At 53.0% G+C, this 22,499-nt stretch overlaps 1 protein-coding gene across 2 annotated transcripts in view; it reads right to left on the reverse strand.

Moving 5' to 3' along the window:
• Positions 1 to 17,755, reverse strand: part of FLI1 (Fli-1 proto-oncogene, ETS transcription factor) — a 118,683-nt gene extending 100,928 nt beyond the window's left edge. The window contains exon 1 of one of the 2 annotated variants that reach the window (XM_036449135.2): positions 17,668 to 17,755. In XM_036449135.2, the coding sequence (XP_036305028.1) occupies positions 17,668 to 17,706 (39 nt within the window). In that variant the 5' untranslated portion in view covers positions 17,707 to 17,755. Of the gene's footprint in view, positions 1 to 9,807; positions 10,190 to 17,667 lie in introns of those variants that run through there. The other variant, XM_036449136.2, reaches the window with a different exon arrangement.
• Positions 17,756 to 22,499: the final 4,744 nt, after the last annotated feature.

Genomic DNA, 22,499 nt, shown 5'->3' on the forward strand with positions numbered 1-22,499 from the left:
GAAGTAAAAGTCCACCTCTCCCTGCCCAGAAGCACGTGCTGTTAATGAATAGCTTCTTATATATCCTTCCAGAATCTATCTATGCAGAAATAATCATGTCTTCACATTTTTTTACAGACATGAGAGCACACATTTTGTAACTTCCTTTTTTTCCATGACATGACATGCCATGGAGGACTTTCTAAATCATTGTATTTTATTCCACTTCATAGTTGCATGTGTCTTCCATAATTTATTTATTGAATCCCCTATGGATGGGCATTTAGATTCTTTCCAACGTTTGTCATTACAAACAACACTATAATAAATATCTTGTACATGCATATACTTGGCATCAATGGGAACATGTCTGTCAGATTAATTTTTAGAAATGAAATTATTATCAAATTTGTATCAATACTTAATATCTTAACAGATATTTCCAAATTGCCATCCAAGTAGGAGAGGGAAATATCCCTTAACTCTTTCTAACAAGAGGCATGATTAAGCTGCTCGAATCTTTGCTTTCCTCATGGGTGATACACGTTCACATTTCACTTAAATATCCTTATTCTTAGAGAGTCTTTTCATATGTTTATGAGCTCTTTTCATGATTTTTTCTAGCACTGAGTGTGCACAGCATTTTTGCCTATTTTTATTTGGTCTGTCTTTTTCTTATTGATTTGCAAGTAGACTTTGTCCATGAAGACATTTGCCCTTTGTTTTATATGTGAGAAATAAATATTGTTCAGATGCTCATTTATTGTTTCACTGTGTTTATAGTACTTTCCTCTGTGTTCATGTATGAATTGTGGCAATAAAGCTAAGAAAGGGAGAGCAATAAAAAGAAGTTCCCTTGGCACTCCTCAGTTTTCAAAATATGTCCAGAAAATAAGTAAAGGGGCAACCCTGACCCGTGTTTCTCAGTGGTAAGAAACCAAAGGGTCTAGAGTTTGATTCCTGGGCAAGGGCATGGACCTGAGTTCCAGGTTTAAATATGTGTAGGAGGCAACCAAGCAATGTGTCTCTCTCATATCAATGTTTCTCTCTCCCATCCCTCTCTCCCTCCCTTCTACTCTCTCAAAAGCAATGGAAAACATATCCTGGGGTGAGGATTAACAAAACAAAACAACAAAACATGCGTAAAGAGGAGGAGGAAATTATAAGCTGGGTGTTACTTTTGGGGAAATGTGCCTAAACTCTCCATCTAATAAAAAGCCACAAATAAAGATTTCCTCCAGTGAGCATTGCTTCTTTTGGACCTGCCAATTGTCAGAGCCTAAAATCAGAAAGTGGAGAAATCTCTGCTCTCTAGGGCCTAGAGGTCTGGAAAAAAATAGCAGCGTACGCAACTTTTTCTCCTTCCTTTACGCAGAGCTCCAATGAGCGTGTGTCTGGCAGTATTATTTTTCAACTCTTGGCTGAGTGAATAAATGGATGAGTTATTATTTATCTGAACTGATAATACCTAAAGACAAAATGACTCTCCAGGCGTAAGAAACTCAACCTAAACATATGCATTGAAACAGACTGCGACGGCATCAACTTAAAAACAACTCGCACGTTCGGTCATTTTATAGCATTCGCCTGTTTTCAAGTGTCTGCTGCATGAACAAGGCCGCCAAACCACGCTCTCAGGCCCCTCTGCACATAAACTCGATGAATAGCCACCTATTCACACCGACACCGTGCTACTGAACTGCTGGGTTTCAATAGACATGAAACCCACACGTGTGTAGAAATGCAGGGTTAGCGCTCCCACGGCACCTGTAATTCTGGCCTCTCGCCTGTGTGCACTGAGTTGTGACATAAGGTCTTTCATTACTGTGGACACATGGCACTGTCTGAGCAAAAGGGGCCCCGCGGCCGAGGAGGCATGTCAGTCTGCAAAGGTGCATTTTCCCGGAGGCGGCTTGAGAAATGACATACTCTGGGCCTGGGATGGTGAACTAAATGGTAGGCACGCTGCTTTCCAAAGATGGGCGCCCCCTTCCATCCTTCAGTACGTGGGTTCCTTTTTTTGGAAGGTGTTAGCAATTTGGAAGCTGCTGTCAAGTTCACTGGAATGATCTGAGAAATGCATCTGAACACGAGCTCTGAACCAACGTGGAGGGTGGTGCTAACTCTGAGTCTGGGGTTTGCTTCGGTGAACGTTGGTGTGTTACTACGGGAGGTGAGGGTCCCAGGCAACCTGTGAAGGCAGGTCAGACCTGTCGGGATTTCCATAGAAATGTGATTTGAGTCTCAGGGAAACACCCTTTCCTTTTGTGTCTTCTCAGCTACTAGCTGCTGACTCATTCTCAAAAGGAACTAACGTTGTAGCCCAGGAGAGATGGCCAGTCAAAAAGATAGCTTGCAGTGGAATCTCTAGAACACAGTGGAAGGAGTCATTGAAAGAGGCCAAGAGATAATCCATGGTTATGGCTTCTGGTGATGGAGTTGTTCCTTTCTCCCCTGACTCCATACTTAATAAACCCATGTTTAAAGACAGCTGGGTCTGGTTGCCCGAAACTATCCCTGGATGTTTCATTCCATCTCCGGCTAATTTTTTGTGGCCTCTGATATCCATTACCTAGGGCAGTGGTCGGCAAACTGCGGCTCAAAAGCCATATGCGGCTCTTTGGCCCCTTGAGCGTGGCTCTTCCACAAAATTCCACGGCCCATGCGAGTCTATGTTGAAGAAGTGGCGTTAGAAGAAGTTTGAGTTGAAAAAATATGGCTCTCAAAAGAAATGTCAATCGTTGCGCTATTGATATTTGGCTCTATTGACTAATGAGTTTGCCGACCACTGTCCTAAGGAGAAGGGAGGGAAGCTAAAGGATCTAGATTTGTACAGCTCTGTAGACCACCCATCCACTAGAAAAGCTGGGTTTTCCTCCTTTCTGTCTACCAGGGCAGGCAAAAGCAGGTTTATGGTTGCGAGTATGTGAAACACAGAGTTTATGCTTGTGTTATTTATTAACCGGTGTATTAGTTACCATATGAATAGCTGCAAACCTCCTTTTGCCCACCCGTGGATTTTATAAAACCCACATTCTTTGTTGTGGTATTTAAAAGTCCTCCAATCTAATTCCACCCCGTCTTTCCACTCCTACCTTCTCCTTTATATGCATTCGCCCTCCCCCAACATACACACCAAAGGATTTCACTTTCCTTGAACTCTATCTTCCTCTGCAAGGCCTAGCCAACCTTCAAAGCCACCGTCCAGGCCCACCCAACCACCTCAGCCAAGAAGCAGCGTGGGTCATGTGAAGAAGAAGAAGCAGGTATTCCGGAATCAGAAGCATTTGGCTTGGATCCCAACTCTGTCACCTTTTTGCTGTCCCTGCGGGCAAGCTACCTGGCTTCTCTGAACTTGGATTTCCTCCCAACCAAAACGGTTATATGGCAACGTGGCTTCCCATGGTGCTTTTGTGAGGATTTAACGCAAGCGTGTATGTGAGAGTCCTTGGTACACGGAAGGGACTGTGCAAATATCTACTGGTCTCAGGTCTTCCTGGCCCTCCATGTGAAATTGCTCTTCCCTCTCTCCAGGCTGATGGAACCCTGCATTCCCTTACACACACACACACACACACACACACACACACACACACACACACACACATGGCTAATCCCCCTGCTAGGACCCTAAGGTTGTCTCTTGCCACCAACATTGACAGCACTTAGTCACCTAGTTCAGTCCTGCCCGACAGCCATGTGACAGACCTTCCTAATATGTGCGATTACTGATTTCTAGTAACATAGCTGACATCAGTTTATGATGCCGATGAGGCCAAGGTTACAGAGTCCCACAAGGCCGGCTAGCTTTGCATAGGAAAGGGCTATTCCGTAGATTGTCTAATTCTGTCAAAATCTCAAAATATTGGCCCTAAGGGTGACCACGTGAGGATAGACAAACCCCATCCATTGCCTCCAGGTAAAAAGCTGCTGGTGCTGGGCCTATCCGGCCTGTGGAAGAATGAGAATGACATCATCTCATCCCACTGCTGAACTAACCCATGAATGGGATAGGAATACACAGATATAAATCAGAAAAGCAACAGAAAACGAAACAGGGTGTGGTCTCCTCCAGAGGAAAAGACACCTGCACAGCCCTGAGGTGACAAAAAAAGTTACTATGGTCGGTGCAAGATTTTGTGAGATTGTGTCTGTGTGTGCGAGTTGTGCCTCTGTGTGTGTGTGTGTGTGTGTGTGTGTGTGTAGTGGCCAATGTCCTTTAGCCTTCTCAACTTGTCACAAGACAACAAGCAAAAAAAAAAAAAAAAAAAAAAAAAAAAAAAATGGACTTAGAAAGACTGTTTTAAGTACAAGCCCAAAATAGAAAGTCATGTTTTTCAGAACAAAGCAAAACAAAAATGTTATTCTTTACTTTCGTAACGTAGCCGGCTGTCTCAAATGAATGAAAATAGCAGCTTTTCCACTCTAACCCTACAGAGTTGGTTGCTAATCTGAAAATCTGTCTGTTTAACTTCAATTGGAGTGCATTTTCTCCCAGAGAACACTGGAACTTTGCTGAAGGCCTGAATGTTGACTTACAATTTAGGCTTTTTTTTTTTTTTTTTTTTTTTTTTTTTAAGTTTGAGGTAGAATAAAGGCCTCTGTCCATTAGAAATGCTGCCAAGTTGTTCATCATCATAAATTTTCCTCCCTTTTTTTTCTGGAACAACTCAGTGTTAACGTAAGACAAACGTTACATTTCTAGAAAATAGGTTTGGTTTAAATCAACCACTTTTTTAAACCAGTGCTAAGTTAACTGGTTGATTCCAAACGGAAGACATTGAAATCCTAAATCTTATTTAATGTGGTTGTGGAGTCCCTAAGATATGTTCTAATGCATTGGCCTGTATTATTTGATACAGTCAACCTCCATGATTAAAATTATTGAAATAAAAATTCAGCCCACCTGCCCTCGTCTACAAAGGAGTCTAATGACTATTTAAGTAAAATACTATATTTCTTATTATCTTCTGATAATAGAGCCATTGTTTGTCTACAAGAAAAGAAGGATTTATTTTCGAAAACAGTTATGCAAAAATCCTATCTGAAAATTTCAAAGGTTAAATTGAAGTCTGGAAATACTTCAAGGTGGTAGTAGTACATTTTTTCATTAAAGAATACTAAGTGTCTTTATTCCAAAGTGTCAAAATTCTCCATGATTTTTTAAAAGCCTCTCTTTGTCTCTGTCTCTGTCTCTCTCTTAGGCACACTCACACGCAACATACTCACCCTGCCTCCAGGATTCTATAATCCGCAATAATATAATGAAAGTGAATGAAAGCTTCATGGTATGAGTGGGAATTACACTAGTCTGAGGGTCAGGAGCCCTGAATTCTCACCCTGACTCAGAAATAATCTGTGTAACCTTGAATAATTCATTCAACAACTCTAGGCTTAGCTTTCCCACCCATAGCATAAGAATATGAAGCTAAATATTCTCTAAATTTGCAAACCTGTTAATTGGAATAGCAGCAGAAGTAGAAGGAAGCTTTTTGTAGAAACTATTATTCTTCAAAAATTTTTTTAAAGTTGATTTCAGGGAGAAAGGGAGAAACATCAATGATGAGAGAGAATCGTTAACTGGCTGCCTCTTGCATGCCCCATGCTTGGGATCAAACCCACAACCAGGCACGTGCCCTTTACCAGAATCAAACACAGGGCCCTTCAGTCCACAGGCCGAAGCTCTCTCCACTGAGCCAAACTGGCCAAAGCATAGAAATTATCCACAAAAATAAACGAAATCATTACCAATTCGCCATTGGGTACTTCCTAGGGATAGATACAAAGAATGGAGGAGATAGGAAGATAAAAAGATGTGTATGGGTGTTCACTCTGCAATGTGAAGTCAGCGTCCCTCTCTGAGGACACAAGTCACGTCTGTTCCGGAGCATGCCTCCCTCTGCTGCTTCCCCCTCTGGCAAGCACTGCCCCTGACGACAACCTGCCCTCCTGGGCCTGCCTGGCCCGGAAACTCTCTGCAGGTTTGCAGAACTCAACTTCAATCTCAACCTTTCTTCCCCGCTTTGCTCGCCCAGCACTCGCTGGCTGTGTGGTGCTGTACTTTCCAGAGGTAAAGGATGCAAACAGAATTGCTCTCCTCGGCTGGACTTTGCTCAAAGCATCTTTCCCGACCATCCTGGTTGACACAGCTGTATCACTTTTTATCCCCTAACTTGCTTCACTGTTCTTCAGAAGGTCTATTATCTCTAGACATATAATTATTTAATTATTTGAGTGCCTGTCACCTCCATTAGAGTATAAATCCCAGCAGGGTTTTTATGCCTGTTTTATTCTCAACACACAAAGCATGAGTTTTGAGCCTTGGGACATAAGAAACACACAGTTCATATTTGTTAAATGAATGAAACATGTATTATGGTAAATCCAGACCCACGATCCAATTTTCTACCCAATCAAACCCCAAAAGGCCTATCGCCAAGGAGAAATTCAACCAATGTGCATGCAACTAAGGCGCAGACTTTATGTAATCCTTACTGTGACTTACGTATGTCAGGGAGCTACTCTGGCCCCATTTCACAGATGAGGAAACCGAGACTCCAAGGACCAAGCCCCTCGCTGTAGCAACTTTCTATAATAGAAGAGCTGAGCATAAGCCCAGGCTTCCTGATCTCAAGTCTGCTGTCCCTTTCCCTATGGCATTTGCCATGTCTGCATCTCCTTGGATAGACTCGCCACCTTTTTGCTGGCACCATGGGCACTGACTTAAGCTTTCACAGATGAAATATTAAGACTCAGTTGAAGACTGCTTGGAACTAAGATGCAGTTCTTGAAACCAGGTCATTTCTTAGAGCAGCCACCAGTATCATGTGCTTTTCAACCCTGATACCATCACTGCAGGGAGCAGGGGCGGGGCAGGGTGATGATTAATATGCAGGTTAACTGTCAGTGGCAGCGAAAGAATAGAATGGTTCCCCCCCCCCCAAACTTGGGTGCTTCTCCAACTAGAGGCTCCGAGCCTTCCCAGGAGACGCTCATGGAAATGAGAGGAAAACATAACACAGAAGGACTTATTGTAACAAGGGCAGTTAAGATCGAGGTTTGGGAATCAGACAGAATTATGCACAGAGTCAAGGGCTTTGGCAAAGAAATCTTCTGCAAAGACTTTTCTGTTTCAAATACCTCCTCAGTGTTGAGACAGACAAGGATTTTGAAAGAGACACCCACCTTATATTTGAGGGAGAAAACATGTGCAGGTGCATAGAAATCACATCCCAGAATCACTCAAAGATGGCTTTTCCAGGCCATTCCAACGGGGAACACCCTTTTCTGGATTTGTGGCTGCAGATTAGATATGACACACAGATCTCTCCCTTTCTCTATAGATCCCTCAGACCGTGTCTGTATAGACCTGGATCTCAGAGACATCCAGTACATGTTCTTGTTAGAGCATAGGACCATAATATTTTAGGAACAGGAGAGGGTTGGTAAAGATACCCTTGTGGAGGTAATTTAGTCCCACTGTTTGATAATGGCAAAGATTTGGAAGCTCAGACAGATTTAATGAACTGCATTCTCGCATAGACCAGAAGTTAGCTGGTCTAACTTCTTATCTTTTTATCCACTCTCCAACAACAACATTTAAACCACTGTGGGAGTGGGGCCCAGGAACCCCAAGACCCAAAGGTCTCACATGAAAGAGAAGCTGTGGCTTTCACACAATTTAAATACCAATGCATACACTCAAGGACTCAATCCTTCAGCACTTTGGGGACTGGAGCAGCCACTGCTCTGTGTGTGTGGGGGGGGAGGGGGTCTGTAAAGCCAGGTAGAGGGTGTGTGGAGGTTACCCGCAGGCTCTCACCACCCACGTGGAAAAGAAGGCTTTCACTCATATCCTTGGCACGAAATGCCAGGGTCTTGGCCTAAGCCTGTGCTCACTGCCCGCCATGCCAATCCCTGTGTGTGTGTGTGTGTGTGTGTGTGTGTGTGTGTGTGTCTATCTAAAGAGATTAGCACATCCTGGGTACAGACCACAGCTTCCTCCCTTTGCTCTGGGCCTGCCTGAGAGGTCTGAGCATCGTGGAGAAGAAATTGCTTCACTTCTCCTTAGAATGTCCACATCGGACCGGAGCCATGTTACCCCTCTTTGGGATCAAAGAGGTGCCTTCTGGGTAAGTGGAAAGTGTCCTAATGAGGGGGAGGGAAGGTGGAGTATGCTAGAGTGTAGCATCTCATTATTAAACCAGGGACCCAGGACACTTGCAGACACACATACCAGCCACCGTGAAGGAAAACAAGCCCGAAACTATCTCTGAGCACCTCGCCCTCCCTATAGGAATCCTCCCTCACCCACTCCGCACCCACACACTTGAAACTTGAGGAACCCGGGCTCACACAGCCATCCTTAACCCATCAGCATCAGTTATCTCATCTCCAGATTTCTTCTGTTGGTGCTTTCTACCTAAGTCAGCATATCTCAAACTTTCAGAAAAAAATCAACACACACACACACACACACACACACACGCATATCTCAAACTTTCAGAAAAAAATCAACACACACGCACACACACACACCTCAAACTTTCAGAAAAAAATCAACACACACACACAAGCACACAAAAAAAAAAAACCTTAGAAAATAAAAACCACTACCCCACCCAAATGATAAATATCTCTTGAATTCTTAGCTTTCTCCTACTCAGCCCCAAGAGCCTGAAATTGATTCCTTTGGGTTCTAGGGGAATTGGCGGGCTCTGCCAGTCCTCACCTCGCCAGCCTAATAGTTTTTCCAGACTGACTCCTTCTTGGGGTTGCACCACTGCCTTGCAGCCGCCCAGCGACTCCTAGTCCCATTCATTCCCCCTCGCGCCTCCGAGGCCAGTGGCTTTAGGGGGTGTCCCTCCTTTCTGCTCCTCGCCCCACTTCCCCTTCTTGAGGGAGGAGGCAGTCAGCCCTTCTGAGGTCAGGACGGACATGAAACCCAGACCCTCAGCCCTTCCCTCTGGGGCTGCACTTTGCAACCTAAGCCAGGCGCAGGGTGTGGGGGTGAGGGTAGGGGTGAGGCGCAGGGGTTGGCCAGCCACCTTAGAAGAAGCGGCTCTTCCCCGCCGGAGCAGGCGCCGACCCAGGGAGGGATGGGGAAGCCGGGGGCGCGGGGTGCAGCGAGGACCCGGGCTGCAGGGAGCCGTCCTGCCCCGGCGGCGGCGGCGGCGGGGGGGGAGCGGCCAGGTCGGCCCGGCCCGTTACGCGGCGGCAGAAACGCGGGGAGGAAGAGAAACCAGGCTCTCCGACAAGTCAACAGGGCTTCCCTCCGGAGGGGGAGCCCAGAAACGGTCACTCACCCTCCGGATCTCCCCCCCACACACACCCCTACCGCCGCAACCGATCCACTTGCGCGTCTGCCCCGGGGCCCACCGGGCGGGGACCTGAGCTGCCGGCGGCTGCAGCTTCCGCCCCCACCGCCTCCAGCCTGGAGGGAGGGGAGCCGGCCGCGGACCGGTACCCGGAGCTGGCCGGGGCGCCTGGGTACGGGTGGAGGTGATGGATCCGCACGGAATCGGATCACAGGCGCCTACCCGCGCCCGGGACTCCCCAGTCTCCCCAGGATTCACACCGCCCTCGCCCACCTCAGGAGGATGGCAGCGCGGAGGGAGGGGGACCGGGGAACCGGGCTCCGCTTGGGGAGCAAAGGGTGCAGGGGACATGGCCCCGGGAAGAAGGAGGAAACTTGCCCCCCACGCGCGGGGAGGTCACGCCGCGGAGCCGGGCGCGGAAGCAGCAGAGAGCGGCCACGTCTTCCGGGGACCCCGCCGCCCGCCGCCCGCCGCCCTCCCCGCGTCCACCAGCCGGCCGGTTTCTTCTTACCTTAATAGTCCCGTCCATTGGGCCACGTCTGCAGGCGAGCCCCCCAATATTCCACACATTGACCCGGTTGCAGCCTGACCTCGTCGCAGCAGCCCCTTCGGATCAGCCGGGCGCGGCGGCCTCCTCCCTGGCGCCCCAGGCCCTCCCCGCGTGCCCCCTGCGAGCCGAGCGCCCTGCCCGCCCCGCGCGCCCCGGTGCACGTTTGTTGTTGTAGCGGATCGAAAAAGAGACAGTTTAAACCGGATGAAACTTTTTTTCAGCTAATTTTGGGAAGTGACTTCACTTTGCAAACCGGGGAGGAAGTCCTATCTCTCTCTCTCTCTCTCTCTCTCTCTCTCTCTCTCTCTCTCTCTCTCTCTCTCTCTCTCTCTGTCTCTCTCTGTCTCTCTCTCTCTCTCCCCCTCCCTCTCCCCCCCCCTCCGCCGCTCCTGCTTTTCGCATCACACGCTACATAAATACACACGGAGATGCCCAGCTGCATCCACGCGCTGCGCACACAGGATGCCGGCTCCGGAGAGATAACGGTCCCCGGGAACAATGCCCGGGGGCGCGCCCGCCGCCCGTGCCCGGGTCCGGCAGGCTGCATCCCCCTTCCAGCCCTCCCCCCTCCACCCCCCAATTCCAAACCCAATCGCCTTTGGCCTCCTTCCTTTTTCCCGGGGCCCTTGGCCCAAGGTGGCCCTCCTGACTCATTCACTTTCCGTTTCTTCCCACAGATACGTTCATTAATGTTTTTTCCAGCCGGAGGAGCCAGAGTCAAACTTTTTTCTTTCTTTTTCTTTCTTTCTTTCTTTCTTTTTTTTTTTTTTTTTTTTTTTTTGAGGGGGGGAGGATGGGGGCGGGAGCACTTCCTAGGGCTAGGGAGAAGAAGCCTGAGCCTCCTGCCCAGGGCGATGCAGAAGCAGACAGAGGGAAACCGACCAGGGCAGAGAGCATCCAATGGGAATTTTTCCACTCGGAACTGGGCTGCCAACTCCCGGAGTGGCTCACCCGCCTGGCCGCTCGCACTCCGGGCTGTTTTTGCAGGGATGCCGGCCTCGGGGAGCGCGGACTCCGCACCCAGCGCTGGGGAGCAGGGGATGGGCTGAGGGGCTCCTGGCGGCAGGCCTAGACCCTCTGCTCCTGGAGAGATCCTGGGGCCCCCGCGCCCGTCCCCCCCCCCCCCCCCAGGGCTGGGGCTGGGGCCAGCAACACCCTAGGCCACCTCCCTCCCGCGCCCTCTAGGGTCAAACCCTGGCGCTAACCTGGGCACGACCCTCCCAGCCCGGGCACCACGGCCACAGCCGCCTGCGCGATGCCACCCGCGCCCAGGAGACGGACATTCAGCTGGGACGTCCCCTCCACGCTGCTCAGCGGGTCTCCGGAGCGCACGCAGCACCCCCATCGCGGCCCAAACTCAGACTCCCGCCCCCACTCCGGGGAGATTCCGACCAATCCCCCACTAAGCTGAGGTGGCCTCCCTGTGCCCCTCTGGCTGTACCCCGACACCCAGAGCCCCCCCCCCCCCCCCCAGCAGCTGGGACGCGCGCTCCAGAGGGGGCAGCCTCCAGCGTTGGGGCTCAGGGAGGGGAACCCTACCCTGGCACCCTGCGGAGCTTTCGGCCTGACTCCGGCGCTTCTCCCCGAAATTACCTTGTCCACGCTCTCCGGACCACGCTTTGGCACTTTCTCACTTTTATTTTAAGAGTCCACCCAGGGAAGGAGGAGAGAGAGAAGAAAAAAAAAATCCAGAGGAGATCCGAGCCAATCGAAAAGAAAAAAAAAAGTTGCCAAGGGGTGTCCTCTGCAGCGGCGAAAAGAGGTGACTTATTAATTCTTTATTTCTTCAGGAGCAACGGAGCCCCAGAGCGAGCTCTCTCGCCTCCCTCCCTCCCACCCGCCCTCCAACCCCCCTCTCTCGAAATGAGTCTCATCAATTCAGCTCCAATTTTGGGGTCGAATGCAGACGAGGGTCTGAACGTGACCAGACCAGGAGTGGCGGGTGCAGCCTGCCAGCAATTGAGAGACTCGGTGTGCGTATGGGGGAGTGAAGAAGGGGGGAGGGTGGTTAAGGGGTGGAATGAGGGCCGGGCTGCCCCCCACCCCCCCACCTCCTGTCTGCTTCTCAATCCAGGGGTCTGCTCAGGGGCTCCCCTGGGACCGCCACATCTGGTTACCGCTAGCGGGGTCAGTCTCTCCCCCCCCCCCCTTTGCCTGGGGCCACCAGTTCTGGAGTTCAATTAAAAGAAATCAGGGTTAACCCTTTCCTCCCCTCGGACCAGCCACCGGGCCCGCTCACCGCTTCCCCCTCCAGCTTCCACATGCTTTCCAGAGAGGAGAGAGGTTAAAGGGAAAGGGAGAATGAATTACATCCTTTCAAACCCCAAATTGTTTCCTTTGCAGCCCAGACTCTGCTGGCCCGACCTTCAAACAACAACGGGGGCTTTCAGGAGGGCGCGGGGGAGACTGCTTCCCACTGGGGGGAGACCAGAAACCTGGGACCACCCCCCCCCCCCCAGCCACAGCACCCCTCTTTCAGACAGAGAGGACTCCAGCTCCACCATCAGGAGGCCCTCTTCCCGGCACTGGGCAAGCACCAAGGCCATGAATGGCCACCCCATGCCCCATGCCCCATGCCCCATGCCCTCCACCTAGGCCTCCAGAAGGCTCCCTCTGTGGCCAACACATTGACAAGCATTCTCTTCCCGCCTCCTGTTCAGCCTGGACCAAGGCAGGTTGCCTTCACCTCATGGACCAGCACGGTCACCCCCATATCATTAGCACCCCCAATGCCGCTTTTCCCATTGGGATGCTCCACAGGGAACTGGATTGAAAGGAAGGCTGCCCCCCTGTTTTAGTTCTGGGGCTCAGTAGCACTTTCTCTTCTTTCTGCCTGTAAGACCCATGCTATGGCAACTTCATTATTTTGAAGCTGGGGGGGGGGGGCGAGAAGAGGGAGCCGCTGGCACAGGCATCATTGTCACCACTTTGTGACTCAGGGACTGGCATGCGGGCCACGCCTGTGCCTACTGACCAGGGCCTTCCTGAGGCCCTCCTGTCCATCCGCACGGCTCTCTGTCCAGACAAACCAACCCCCGCCCCCTCCAACTCTGGACAGCCTTTGAGGGAATGCGAGACACACACACACACACACACACACACAAACACACACACACATCCTGTGTTGACATGCCGGTGGGCAAGCGTGCCCACTTATGTAACTCTGGATTGGAGGCTCGCCTCTCCCGCTGCTGCTTTTGTAAATCCCAAAGTTGGGGGGGGGGAGCCCTAACCAAACACAACAGTAAACAAGTCTGCCCCGTTTTCATGTGGTTTCCACCAGACATCTGGAAAGATGGTTTGATCCTGGCAGCCCGCATTGTTTTCACGAGCAGCCAAGGAGAATATTTCGAATGTTTGCATTGAGACAAATTGATAGAGAGCCTGCGGTGAGGCCTGCTGCAGAGGAAGCCTGTCCAGGAGTTGGGAATTGGGGGGTGGGTGGAACCCTTGTTCTTCCCTCTCCCTCCCTGTCTGTGTCTCTCCTCACCCCACTTCTTGCCTCACCCCTTTTCTCCCTTTCCCTCTCTCTCTCTCTCTCTCTCTCCTTTCCTGCTTTGCCAGTCTCCTCCTGGCCTGGCTAGGGATTGCTGACTTACCCCAGCCCACACACTGGCACACACCCTCTCTTCTGGCTTACCAGAACAGCCTGCGCTGCCTCTCCCTTTCCCAGACTGGGCAGGGCTGCTGACCAACCAGGAGCGGGTGGTGGCTGCCACCCGTGCCCCCTCAGTCCATCAGCACCGCTGCAGGCTGGCTTTCAAGTCCAAGTCCGGGGAAGCTCACAACCCCACAAAGCGGGTCCAGCTTTTAAAACGAAAGCTACCACCTGGGGAGGAGGAGGTACCCCCAAAACAGACCCCGTCCCATGTCTAGGTCTAGGGTCCTTTATGGAAAGCATGCCTATGGATGGGTGGGGAGGGGGGGATGTTTCTTTGGAACTTTCTGACTCGGACAATATTTTCACGGATGCGGAAGTCCCGCTTCCCCCGGGAGGGAGGGGAGCGGCGGGTGAAAGGAGGCTTGGCTCGCTCAATGTAAGCCTTTTGACCCGGTCAAGGCTCTCCAGACAGGAGCGACTTCCCGGGCTTCTCTGAACCTGCCCTGAGTTAGGGACGGGAGGGTGCGACAGGCAGAGCTGGGACCCTAGGGTGCCTCCGACGACGACTCCTGGACAGTCCGTTGGGGCATTCGAAACCCTGAGCGATGCCGCAGGGGAGGAGTGGGGGCTGGAAGAGAGACGCCGGGCCCAGCCAGCCCAGCGGTCCAGGGCGGATCCTCCCCCTCTGCCCGCCTGCTCGCCCCCCCCGCCCCCCTCCTTCTAGCGGCCACAGCGGGTATTCGGGTATTCGAGCTGGCAGGCGGGGCGGGGGGTTGGGGGGGGTGCGGGGGAGGTGGGATGGGCGAGTGAGCCAGCGCCAAAACTCCAGACTGCTGCACAACTGCAGCTTCAAGTGTCTGGCCCCTCGCTCGAGGCCATAATTAATTTGAGATTTATTTTTATTGGAGAGCTCGAGTCTCGTCTGACCTTAGCCAAACAAGGCAGCCCGCGCCGCCCCTGGATGCGCTTGGATGCCGGGGCGTATTTCTGCAGGAAAGGCTCGCTCTGCAAGGCGCGCCTGCTTTGAATTTGCTGCTCAGACTTCCAGCCACTCGCGGTGGAAGGAAGATTTAGAGCCTCTGCTCGCTCGCCTGGCCCGCTCCCCGAGCCCCTTCCTTCCCCCCCAGCGCCGGGCGGGTTCCAGAGGCGACGTGGGGGGCCGGGCGGCGGGAGGCCGGGGAGGGGAGGGGAGGGAGGGGAGGGTCTCTGCTTCCAGGCCTTGGCGCTCAAGGGGCCGGGTCCCCAGACCACACCAAGTACAGGAGGAACCTCCCCCCTGCCCCCCAGGGAGCCCGAGGTGGACCAGAGAGCGCAAATGGACCAGAGGTGGAGACCAGCCAGGGGCCTGGACCCTCAGCCAGGGGCTGCTTCTGGATGGGGGCCTTGCTCCAATCTCCATCTGCCCCGCCCGCCAGCCAGCGGTCCTTCTAAGCACAGACTTGTGTCCCTGAGATGCCGCTTCAGGACCTGCTGACTATTGTAGAAGCTGCCACTGGGCGGGTCTGGGCTGAGAACATTCTAGAGCTATCAGCCTTCTGTCTTCTGGTGGTGGGGCTGGGGTGGGGTGGGGGGAGTGGGGAGGTCTCTCCCAGAAGGCTGCATAGGCTGCACCCTCAGGCTGGTAGACGGGGGATGAGAGCTAGGGATCTGGAAAACTTGCAAAGGAAAATGAAGGACCCCATCAGTCTCCAGTAGGGTCGGGAAGGGACCTTCAAAGAGTGCCCTGTGCGCTGGGGATGTGCAATAATATAATATAATATAATATAATATAATATAATATAATATATTATTGATTATGGTATCACATAATTGTCCTCATCCCCCCATTCCCATCCCAAACCCCAAGTGTTTTTGCCCAGCGCACTGGCACCAGGTACGAGTACCATTAGGATTACTCTGGGGGTCTCCTGCACGCTCCTCCCCTTAGCTGCAAGTGGCTCCCATCGGGAGATCCGGCTACTTGGGTGTGGATTCTGCCTCTGCACTTCCCAGCTCTGTGGCCTCGAACAAGTTCCTTCACCTCTCTGTGTCTCAGTGACCTTGTCTAACCATGGGCATTATAATAGGACCTGCCTCAAAAGGCTCTTGTAAAGCTGGCATGAACGTTTGTTTAGAGCTTGCCTGGCAGTCAGCAAGATGTTGCCCTTATGATTTGGATCTTGGCTTCTGCCCCCTTACAGCCTGGGTTTCGTGAACTTCTCAATGCCTCAGTTTTTCATCTGCAAACTGGACCCCCTCTTAGGGTTGTGATCAGCACGAAACCATTTAGTGCAATGGTTAGAACAGGGCCCGGCAGAGGGATACTCACTCACTGACTCCCTCACTGCCTGTCTATGTCTTAGCCACCTGAATTCCCTCTCTCCCTCTCTCTCTCTCTCTTCCCATCCTCACACCCACCCTCAGTGCCTCCCTGGGCATTCTGTGGGTGATCAGCACCAGGATGCTGCCTGGGGGCGGTGGGCACCTTGAGCTCCCGGGGTCCCTGCGCTTGTCAGTCACCTGGGAGTGGGCGCCTGACGCCCAAGGGCAGCGGCTTGGCAGCCGAGGACTGTTTGTGCCCCTCTGGCAACTAGTCTGGCCCCGGGAGCCAGCGGAACAGACCAAAGATTGTCCTGGCCAGGAAGACCTTCACCATCATCAATGCCCCGCTTTGTGCAACAATACAAACGTTGTGGCTGCTTGAAAAATCCATTTTCCCCCCTTTTAAAGAGCTCCCGTGAAGACCGGCTCCCCTAGGGGCCCACAGCTCTCGGACCCCACAACGGTGCGCCCCCTTCCACCTCTCCCCTTTCTTCCCTCTCTCCTCCTCCCCTCCCCCCCCCCCCCCCCCCCCCCCCCCGCCCGCCCCTAGGGTATGCTTGCTCTCCAACTCTCGGCCTGGATCAGGTTCCTGGACTCTCTCTCGCCCCTCTACCCTCTAAGAGAGCTCATCCTCCTGGAGGTTTTCGGGTGCGTGCAGACCGGTGGGTCCACGTGGATGGGAAAGACTGCCCCCCCCCCCCCCCCCCCCCCCCCCCCCCGCCCAGCCCGCCTGCAGTCCGGGGGACCCAGCTGGAAGAGGGAGCTCCTCAGCCGGGCTCCCAGTTCTAGGGGCTGGGGGAAGAGGGAGGCTGCTGGGAGGGGTTACAAGGAACCAGAGCTTGCTCCAGCCTGTGTGCTCTCTGCCTCCTCCTGGGGGCCCTCCCTCTGTCCATTCATCCATCCATCCATCCATCCATCCATCCACTTATGGACACACTGGTTTCTCATTTTTCATTCATTCATTGCTGTTGAGATATCCTTCAGACCTGGCTTCCCATGGACCACAGACTTCTACTGAAAGTGGGGAGATGGGGATGGGATGGGATTGGGGGGGGGGGGGTGCGCTTAGACGCAGGCTACCAGGTGGCAGCACACTTCCCTTTACAGAAATGGGGGGTGGACGCCCCAAGGATACAACTCGAGGGTCCTCGCCCCATCGTTGTGGCCACAAGCTTCTCTTCAGCGCACACCACCTGGGCGCTCTGGGACCCGTCCCGCCGGAGGGTGGGGGCCCCTCGTGGGCGGGGCTTGGGAAGAGGGCGGAGCTCGGACCTGGGGAGGTGGGAGCGCGCTTCCAGGAGCTCGCAGGTCCTCCCTCCAGCCCTCCAGTCCCGGGAAGCCACCGAGGGCGGCGGGAGGACCTCGACGCGTCCCCACCCGGGGCAGGACCGTCCGCCCGCACCCTCGGCCCAGCCTCGCTGGACGATTTCCATGAAACGTGTAACCCAGGTGCCCTGGCCTCATTTTGCTTACGTTCTTGGGAACTGTTGTGGAAAAGGAAAAAAAGGAAACAAAACATAACCACCCTTCGATTTGCTGTCAAGTCGCAATCGGAACCTTGGAGGGCGTGGGTGGAGGGAGGAAGGGGGGCTTTTGGACGGGGAAGAGGGGCGCAGCGCGTTCATCCACCTGCGCACACCCGCGCACACGCACATCCTCAGCCCGGAGAGCCCGCAGTGCCCCACGCGGGAGCGCACACACCATGGGCTGGTTCCAGGGAGCCGATCTAGGGGCCGCCGCCCCGGCTTCCCAGCAGAGCCACCAGCTCCGCCGCGTCAGGAGCCGCCAGGGATCCCCAACCTCTGTGCCCAGTGCCCCGCCCCTGTGCAGACCCCCCCCCCCCGCCCCCTTCCAGCCACCTTTCCCGGGTGCAGGGGCTCTGGCGTTATTACCTGTTTAAAGACGCTGCCAGGTCTTACCTTGACGTAAGACGACGTGTCGGGGACCGTCTGGAACATCCTGGGGCGGTGAGGAGGACGGGTCGGGAAGGTCCCAGAACCAACCTGGGGAAGAGAGACCTGGGTCACCCACAAGCGGAGTAAGGGTGATGCGGTGGGGGTAGGGGGTGATGAAGAGAGAATGCTAGAGTTGGAGGCCTCCAAACCTCCTGGATCAGCCAGGGGGTGGGGGACGGGGGTCCGAGTGGTCATTACCAGACCCCCCTTTCCCGTGCCTGTGCTGAGTGCGGGGGTGGAGGGTGGAGGATGGGGATGACTTCAGGCTAAGGGATAAAGACTGAACCCAGCTCACAGTTCTGGTCTGTTCCCCACTCTCCTGCAACCCTCTTCTGCCGGAAATCCGCTGTCCGCTGTCTGACCCCCCTCCCTCACAACCCCCCCCCCCCCCAGCCTGGGTAGCTTCCCACCTGCCAGAGGAGATGCAGGTAGGTTTACCCACCTCCTAGGCCCAGGCCCCAGGAAACGGATATTCACAGGGGTGAACACGCTGGGGCCTTGGGGGCACAGCCCCTTCTGCCCCACTCCCCAACACCCCTAGAGCCAACTAGCTCCCAGATACCCCCCTCTTCCCTCCTAAGGGAGCGCTTAGGCAGACCGGCTAGAGGTTCCGGGGGTCCCCCAGGCCCCTTTCCCCGGGGTCCCCGCTTCTAAAAGAAAACGGGTTTGCAGGCAGAGGCCACGATCACGAAACATGCGGCCTCACTGTCACTGGCAGGGGAGGTGGCACCTGAGATCTGAATTTTGGGGCGGGAACCCCACCAAGGACTCCAGAATGCCAGTCTGGCGACTGGTCCAGGTCCTTCCTTCCCTGAATCCATCTCTAACTAACGCGGCATCCCGCAGCTTCTCCGGCAGCCAATGTGTTTCTGATAAAAACACTTTTCTCCCCACTAACACATACCAGCTTTGGGGCTCCAGAAGCCACAACGCGCGCGCGCGCGCGCACGCGCGCGCGCACACACACACACACACACACACACACACACAGAGTTAGGGACTAGGTACATTTCTGGGGGCTCCTAGATGCCCATTCACTAGCCTCCGGCCCGGCTGCAGCGTCTCCCCTGTTTACTTTCAAAGTTGCGGTGAAATTTGCAAAAAAAGAGGGGCGGGCGTGGGGGGGGGAGAGAAAAAGAAAGCATTGGAGAGGCTGAAAAAATAAATAAAAGACACCCCCCCCAAAGATTTGCATTTCCTGAGGACAACTAAAGCAAGCTGTGGGGGCAGAGTGAGGGGGCCCAGAGTCTGCATTACCCCACCTCCACCCCCAAATGTCCCGCTTAAAGGAACACTCACCTTAGGCACCCGCTCCTGCTAAGGAAAGCCCAGCGCGGCACCGCCAGGATGTTCAAGAGCTCGGTGCGAATTCTCTGTGCCCAGAGCCCGATCTGATCCTTGGCAGCGCGAATTCAACCCCCGCTGGAGTCAACGTTTGGACTTTCTTTCCTGCACATCCAGACGCGGGGGGTGGAGGGGGGGTGGACTCAGGCTCCGCGCCTCCTGGTGGGGCGGGGGGGGGGGGGGGGGGGGCGGCTGAAGGAGCCACTTCAGTCTGTGCGCCCTGCAGCCTGCCTCTCCGACAACCTCTGGCCAGTGCTCTCGGTCCCACTCCCTCTTCCTCTCCCCCTCCGCCCCGTCTTTTAATTTGATTTCCGTTTTCTTATCAATATTTCAACTGCCGTCTGATGGATGGTTTTATGGACAGCCACCCATCTGCCCCCGGCTGCTTTTCCAGGAGTCTGCCTGGGCTTCGAGGAAATGTCAGGGAACCCTGCAAACCGCACAGGCTCACTCATCACTGATGTGAGGACGGCTCTGCGGAGCCTGGGGGGGTGGGGGTGGTAGCCACCCAGGCCTTCCTTACGCCCATGATTTCGTTCCAAAGGAGGACCCTGCGAATGCTTATTCCTCAGGCCCAAACGAGAAAGGAGTGAGGTCTTTGGTTTTCTGACCTCAAGGTCGCTCCTTGCCTTGACTTGGTCCTTCCCAGGAAGAATTCACCTCCTGCGACCCGCATTTTCTAGGCAGACTCCAGAAGGGAATTGCAAATGTCAGAGAAATAACCGATGGGGGTGGGGGAAGGGGAGGGTAATTTAAAAACACACGCATTTAAAAACACTCCTGCTAAGGAGTCATTTCTGTGTCCTCAAGTGTGCTTTTCCTTGAAATCGGGGGTGTTGCTTATGTCTTCGCTTCCTCGTGGGGACCTGGCCTTGAGTCCACGCTCCCAGGTACTACTCTTTCAGTGGCCGGATCACAGAACAGAGGGAGCCTTAGTGGTTTGCAAACCTTTGCATAGGACGCCCCCAGAGAGTCCTGCAAATGGGAACCACTCACCAGACTCTCCCTCCTCCCCCTCCCCCAAACTGATGAACTTGGAGGTGGGGAGGGGGAATGGAGGTGACAGGTCAGAGGAGAGATGGGGAGTGGGTCCATTTGTAAGGATCAAGCTTGAAGGCTTTGCAAGCACCTCAGGGAATGGGCCTCAGTTTCTCAAATTTCCCCTCTGCTTTCTTTTCTGGGTCCCTGGATGGCTGACTACTTTGGTCCTGGGCACTGAGAAAATGTGTTTAGGACTCGCTCCCTCTCCTTCAAGACCTCCCTACCCCCCCACCCCCCCCACTCCCCTGCTGTCTCTGGAGATTTTGGACCAAAAGGCAATGGCTAGAATTCCATTTCTGGAGAAACCACACTTATCACCCAGATCTCCCCACGTGGGGGGTATGGGGGCTGGCGGGCAGGGTTATTCATTATTTCCTTCGCAACAATATCCCGATTTTTCTCCCCGTCCCTCCCCCCAGAGCTCCACATATTGAAACATTTTGCTGCTTAATAAGAGCAGCCGGGAGAGCTGCGAGGTGAAAGGCCAGCCGGGGACCGTGACTGGGGTGCCTGGGCTCCGAGCTGATGGCCAGGCCGCCCCGCCCCGCGCATTCCTGACAATTGCTTAGGAAAACACGGCTGGGCCTGGGAGGGGAAGGGGCTTGAAGAACAAGAGCCAAGGCCCCTTGTATTTTCGTTCTCGGGAAATGATTTTTCCTTCCCAAGGACACAAGCACACGGTTCCAAACAACCACGTATAAAACAGAGGTGCAGCTACGTCCCGTAATCCGTTCTCCGAGGATGTCCGGTATTTTTAAACAGGTGCTTGTCAGGAAAAGTTGGAGATTTGAAAAGGAGGGGTTCCACTATGCTAGAGGAGGTAGGCACTAAACAACTGTCGGCAAAAGGCATAATGATTTACCATCCAGATTAAGTTTTTCTAGTCCTGGTCCTTCCTTTATATCCCATCCCCCCTTCTTTCCTCCCTCCCTCTCTTCTTCCCTTTTTTCCTTTCCCTCCCTCCCTCTCTTTTTTTCTTCCCTCCTTCCTTCCTTCCTTCCTTCCCTCCTTCCTTCCTTCCCTCCTTCCTCCCTCCCTCCCTCCCTCCCTCCCTCCCTCCCTCCCTCCCTCCCTCCTTTCTTCCTTCCTTCCTTCCTTACTTTCTTTCTTCCTCTATTTGAAGGGAGTTTCTAAGTTATCACTTGAGTATCTCCCTCTGGATTTTAAACTCTTCCTCCTCCATGTCTTCACAGTTGTTATCACATCTTTGCTTGTAAACATGTCTAAGCTCTCTCTCCCTCCATTAGATTGTAAACTCCCCGAAGGCAGAAGTTGGGTTTGTTTTCTTCATGGCTGGATACCCAGTGTCCACACTGAAATAGGCAGAAAAAGGAAACAATTATTTGGCTACATCCCTTTTTTAAAAAATACCTAAAGAAGAGAATATAAGCCCTGGCTGGTTTGGCTCAGTGGATAGAGCATCAGCCCACGGACTGAAGGGTTCTCGTTGGATTTTGGTCCAGGGCACATAGATTGGTTGCAGGCTCAATCCCTGGGCCCAGTCGGGCATGTGAAGGAGGCAACTAATTGATGTGTCTCTCTCACATTTATGTTTCCTTCTCTGTCTCTCCTCCTCCCTTCATTCTCTCTAAAAATCGATGGAAAATATATTTGGGTGAGGATTAATAAAAAAAAAAAAAAAAAAAGAAGGGGCCCTGGCCAGTTTGGCTCAGTGGATAGGGTGTCTGGTTTGATTCCCATCAAGGGCATGTGCCTTGGTTGCAGGCACATCCCCAGTGGGGGGTGTGCAGGAGGCAGCTGATCCATGTTTCTCTCTCATCATCGATGTTTCTAACTCTGTATCCCTCTCCCTTCCTCTCTGTAAAAATAAATAAATAAATAAATAAATAAATAAATAAATAAATAAATAAAAAAAATATTTTTTAAAAAAGAAGGGAAGACAACGAGAAACAAAATGAAACTAAGGAAAACTGACAGGAAAATTTCACCTAACTGCTACTGATATTTTCTGCTGCTCAGGTTTATATGCAATCAGTGCTCATGTGTTGGCTTCATTTTTACCTCCTGGATTAACCAGGGAGCCTGAGCTCATTCCCCCCTTTCTCCCCCCCCACCCCCCGCCCCCAAGCATCCTGAGTGTGGTCAGCTGATAGAGGTGTCCATTATCTAAGTTCTGTACCAAACTCTTTGTATGTGTGTGTGTGTGCATGCGCATGTGCTTGTGTCCTATTTCACACTCCTCCTGTCATTTCAAGCATCAGAATGGGCACTCCCTCCAAGGGGCATGTAAATAATAAAATCTTGGTGGTCCTGGGAAAACAAATGAGCTGAGAATGAAGTGAGGAATACTGTGGAGTCTCTGATAGGGTCTCTCAGAACTGGACATATACCTGGAAGCCTGCCATGCTGGCTGGGGGAGGGGGCAGGGAGAGATGGGGATGCCCACTGGG

This window comes from Pipistrellus kuhlii, unplaced genomic scaffold, assembly GCF_014108245.1.
Source record: "Pipistrellus kuhlii isolate mPipKuh1 unplaced genomic scaffold, mPipKuh1.p scaffold_m20_p_20, whole genome shotgun sequence".
In the NCBI taxonomy this organism is placed as follows: domain Eukaryota; kingdom Metazoa; phylum Chordata; class Mammalia; order Chiroptera; family Vespertilionidae; genus Pipistrellus; species Pipistrellus kuhlii.